The sequence below is a fragment of the Pteropus vampyrus genome, unplaced genomic scaffold (assembly GCF_000151845.1).
Source record: "Pteropus vampyrus isolate Shadow unplaced genomic scaffold, Pvam_2.0 Scaffold1460, whole genome shotgun sequence".
Taxonomy (NCBI): Eukaryota; Metazoa; Chordata; class Mammalia; order Chiroptera; family Pteropodidae; genus Pteropus; species Pteropus vampyrus.
In genome coordinates this window covers 2,517-7,554 of record NW_011890241.1, presented here as the reverse complement: position 1 = coordinate 7,554, position 5,038 = coordinate 2,517, and the positions used below count along the sequence as shown (strand labels likewise).

At 53.9% G+C, this 5,038-nt stretch overlaps 1 protein-coding gene across 1 annotated transcript; it reads right to left on the bottom strand.

Annotated features, from left to right (window-relative positions):
* Nucleotides 1-326: 326 nt before the first annotated feature.
* Nucleotides 327-1,379, bottom strand: LOC105310225 (Y-box-binding protein 3-like). The gene has a single exon (XM_011386426.1). The coding sequence runs from the start codon at nt 1,377-1,379 to the stop codon at nt 327-329; it is 1,053 nt and encodes a 350-aa protein (XP_011384728.1).
* Between the last annotated feature and the right edge of the window lie 3,659 nt (nt 1,380-5,038).

The window sequence follows — 5,038 nt, the reverse complement described above, 5'->3', positions numbered from 1 at the left end:
GAATAAATTCAGAATCATGTGTGCATATCTGGATCTGTGCGTATGCGAGTGCGTGCGTGCATGCGTGCGTGCGTGTGTGTGTGAGTGTGTTTGTGTGAGTGTATGTGCAGAAACTACCGAAGCAGATGGTAAGAGGGAACTTAGAAATATATAGATGCTGTAGTTTACCCCCAAACCTTGGGGCGGGGGCATGTATTGTTCTCAAGGCACAAATCCAACAGTCAATAATGGATGTTTGGACTGTGTAGCACCAAGGGGCACCATCTCCTCAAGGGGACATCACCTGCAGCGCAGGCCAGGGGGTCCCTGGGGAGGGAATCGGGCTGTCACTCGGCCTGAGCCGTGGAGGGGGCATCCACGACTGCGGGGCTGCTCTTCTTGGCAACACGAGCGGGTGCTTCGGCAGGGCCCTCGAGGATCTTGCTCTCTGCTCCTTCCGGGATGGGGCGTTGGGATCCATAGTATGGCGGGGGCCTCTGCTGCAGGCCTCCAGCAACGCGGCCACTCTCCTTGTCCTTCGCTGTCAACTCCTCGGAGACGACGGGTGAGGGCTTAGGACCAGGAGGGCGGCCTCGGCCCCTAGGGCGACTCAGCCGGTAGCTGAGGCCGGGCTTCCGCGCCGGCGGTGCGCCCTGGGGACTTGCGGCAGGGGTGGGCCCAGGCAGGTGGGCGGCCTGCAGGCCGAGGTCGGGAGCAAGGATCCAGGGGCTGCTGGTCACCGCCTGGGCCCTGCGGAAGGGTGAGCAGCGCCGCAGCCGCAGCTGTTGGTTCGGGGGGAGGCTGAGCAGGCGGCACCTAGGGCCCCGGGTCACGGTGAAGCCGTCGCCGCCGCCCTCGCCTTCGTCGACGTCGTCCTCGGCGCCCCGGGGACCGCAAGACTGAGGAGCGCGGTGGCAGATGTAGAAGCCGCGGCGGACGCCGGAGCGGTTGGCGGCAAAGCGGCTGCCCTCCACTGGGGCGCCCGCCGGCCCGGTCACGTTAGCGGCCTCGGTGCTTCGCTCGCCCTGCACCACGTCGAACTCCACCGTCTCGCCGTCGCCCACGCTGCGTTGGTACTTGTGAGGGTTGTTCCGGGTGATGGCCGTGTGGTGCACGAACACGTCTTCCTCCGTATCGTGTCTGCGGATGAAACCGTATCCTTTCTTCACATTAAACCACTTCACGGAGCCACGGACCCCCTTGGCGATGACCTTCTTGGGCGCCTTTCCCCTGGCGCCCGCCGCCGCGGTGGCCTCGGAGATAGCGTCCCCGCTGAGGTTGCTGGCCACCAGGGCCCGGGAAGAATCTCCGCCTCCCAAGGACAAGAGACCTTTCCTCGTGTCCTGGGGGGAAACTGAGGCGGCCCCCTTCCTGAGGGTGGCCTCTCCTGCCTCACTCATGAGGCCTTCCGTTCTCTTCTTTCTCAAAGAAATATGCGGGAACTCTCTCCCTGGGGAGAGGGGATGCGGGGGAGGGAGGGGTGAAGGAGGGGATCGATCTGCAGGCAGGAGCTTAGCTCTGGGAGAGATGGGGTCTGGGCCAAGGACTCTCTGGCTTTGCCCTGAGACTCTTTGGAGAGGGCTGTGGCATCTCCTGGGACAACAGGGTTGCTGTGGTGACGTCTCAATGGCGAGAGTGGGGAGGTGGGCGGGTCCTAGGCTGGGTTCTAATGGGGGAGGGGCAGACGGGCTCTGCCATGTGCACTTGGCACCACTGTCACAGCACCTCTTGGTCTCCTGTGTAGAAGGGGCACACGTGAAGTTCTAGGGAGTGGTCTTCTAGAAGACCCTGTTGCTTGCTTGAGTGGATGTGAAGAGAGGACCCACCCACCTTCCATCCCTCGCCCTTGGTTGGGGAGATTCACAACCTCCTAAGGGCACTCTCTCACAAAACCCTGGTCCTCTTCCAACCCCTTGTGTGCCCTCTATATGAGTGAGACATTTTGTGTAACTTGTGATAAATGACAACCGAGTGAAATTAAGACCCAATCAAAGGAGCCCACTGTGTGTGTGTGTGTGTGTGTGTGTGTGTGTGTGTCTTTTCAATTTTTCCCCCTTTTTGTTTGTTTTGTTTTGTTTTGTTTTGTTTGCAGAGGGTCAGAGGAAGCCTGGCAGGGCTAGAATGCTAGTACTGAGAGGACACTAAACTAGCCCAGGTCAATCTAAGCTAGTGTTAGGTTTGTAAAGTAGTAAAGCTGAGTGGGGACACTTTTGTAACTAGAATATTCTGAAAACCCTGTTGAACTCTCGTGTTCTTGCCTACATAAAGCAAATGATCAGGCAGGGTAAAATAAAGCTCAAGCGATTCGCCCTGGTGTTTAACTGTAGTTCCAAATTTTTTTTTTTCAACTAACTTATGACTCTGTGATCTTCTTTCTAAATTGGGGTTACGATTTAACTATAAAGAACCCCTAAGAATTCAGCCTAACTTCAGTGCTGATATTGTGGTAAGGTACAGCTAGCTCTCTGAAATATAGCCTTTCTGAAGTGGTGACAGAGGATGCTACAATAGTAGATTGTAACTGGTCAGAGTACTCGGTTTTCATCTATTAATAAGAATATTAGGCCAAATTGGCCTACCATTTTGGAGTTTACAGAAACCTCTCACAGTTGTGCATTTGATCCTTGCAGCAACTCACTCTATAAGGAAGTGGGACAGGTGCTGTTTTAACTTGAGTTTGACAGATGAGGAAACCGGGGACCAGAGATAAGAAGTTGCTTGCTTATGTTTATATATTTAGTATGGGGTGAACCCTTAAATCTTATCTCAGATAAATTTCACTCCAGGTCCACATCTCTTTCCACCACACCTCACTGGCCTTCATGTACAGTAATATCACTGTTCCTTCTGACGTCAGTAAGCAAACTTGACTTATTGTAGTCTCAGTAGCCATTTCTTCATGCTGGTGCAATACAAAATGGAAGAAGGGGTCTTGATTTTTATTTTACTCTTTGTTAAACACTTCTTGAGGCCAGGTCAAGATGGCGGGGTAGGTAAACGCTGCGCGTGCCTCCTCCCATGACTGCCTTAAAAATTGCAGCTAAATTATGAAACAGTCAACTTGGAGAACAATCTGAAGACTAGCTGAACAGAACTTCTGTAACTGCAAATATAAAGCAGAGACCTCATCAAGACTGGTAAGAGGGGCAGAGACATGAAATGGGCTGGTCCCACACCCACGTGTGGTGGTTGAGCATTGGGAGAAATATCTCGGCTGCGGAGGCCCCCACTCTCCAGAAGAGTGAGAGGCCCCAGCCTCACACTGGGGCTCCTCAGCCCAGGGTTCCAGTGTCAGGAAGAGGAGTCCCCACAAATCTGGCTGTGAAAATCAGTGGGGATTCTGGCCTTCCAGGTGAGACTGAAGGCAGCAGGAAATCCAGACGTCCCCTTAAAAGGCCCGCCCACAGACTCACTTTCTCGCAGGCACTCACCCTGGGCCCCGGCGGAGGGATAGCAGCTTGTGAGGTGCCAGAGACATACAGGGAAAGACTGAGTTGTGTGGCCTCAGGGCAAGGGCTGGAGGGACAGCCGCATTTTCCTTTCCTTGAGCCCTCCTCCTGTGTAGCCTGCAGGCGAGCGCCATCTTGCCCTGTCGAAGCCTGCCCCCACACAGCCCAAAGCGAATCTTAATTGGCCTTCTGAGATCTGCCTGCTCCACCCCAGTGACTCCCCGAGACCTCTGCCCTACCCAACTTGAAATTTGCTTGGCGGCAATTTCAGGCGGTTACTGGGCAACCAGCCCCACCCCATGCTCTCAGCAGGATGATCCTTTGGCAGCAATTAACAGGCCTCCACTCGCCCACCTCGGGAGACACTTTCGGTGGTGGCAGCGAGCCCTGGCCCTAGCTGCAGTATTTTTGGAACAAATCTCAGGGGTCTGTGGGCCCGAGGCCGGCAGTGGCTGGTCTTGGTGTGAGCTGAGACTTTTGCGAGTGGCCGCAGGCTCAGCACTGGCAACAAATCTGAATCTGCACCAACCTGGGGAACACCACTTGCACCAGCACGATGACTCTCTGAGACCCAGCCTATTTCAACTCTGGTACCCCAGGGGCTCATTCAGCTGCTGAGCCTTACAGGCAGCTGGCAGACAGCCTCATGCCTGGGGGGGTGCCCTGGGCCTTTTGCTGAGCTGCTCCAGGCTTGGTACTGGTGGCAGTCTGCCTCGGATAGATGCGTGGCCTCTCCCACTTACCTCTAGGTCCAGCTCAGGCAGTGACCAAACACAAATAGCTTTGTAGCTCCTACCAGGTAGACCCAAGCTGGTCATAGGCAGCGGCTGACCTTGACCTGTACGGGAGGCCCTCCCAAGGGGGTCGGGACCAACACATCCGGAAGCTGGTGTCAGACCTCAACAGAGCACCACCCGATTAGTCCCACAAGTGGCACACCCCATGAGTGGTCTCAACAGGTACACGAACCCACTAGGGCAAACTCCTCTCCGGGGGTCAGCCCCCACACAGCAGCTCATATGTTGTGGGTGTGGCCAGTCCTCACAGCCAGTCAGCCCAAGAGTAAATCCCAACCACTGACATGCCAACAACAACCAAAGCTCAAATACAATGGGGAGGCACACACAACCACACGAGGGTCACTCCTGGAGCACCCGGCACAGGTGATCAAGGAGACTGCACCACTGGGCCACATAGGACACCTACTACATAAGGCCACCAGGCTAAGACTGGGTGATGTAGCAGATTTACCTAATAACATAGAAACAAACACAGAGAGGTAGCCAAATTGAGAAAACAAAGAAACATGTCCCAAATGAACAAATAAAGGGGAAACTCTAGAAAAAACTACCAGATACAGAGTTCAAAACACTGGTGATAAAGATGCTCAATGGACTTAGGGAAAGAACAGATGAGCTCAGTGAGAACGTCAACAAAGAGATAGCAAGCATAAAAAGGACATAGAAACTGTAAAAGAGAACCAGTCAGAATGAAGGGTACAATAACTGAAATGAAGAATATACTAGAAGAAATCAATAGTAGATGGGATGAAGCAGAGGATTGAATCAGCGATTTAGAACATAAGGTAGCAAAAAAAAAAAAAAAAAAAA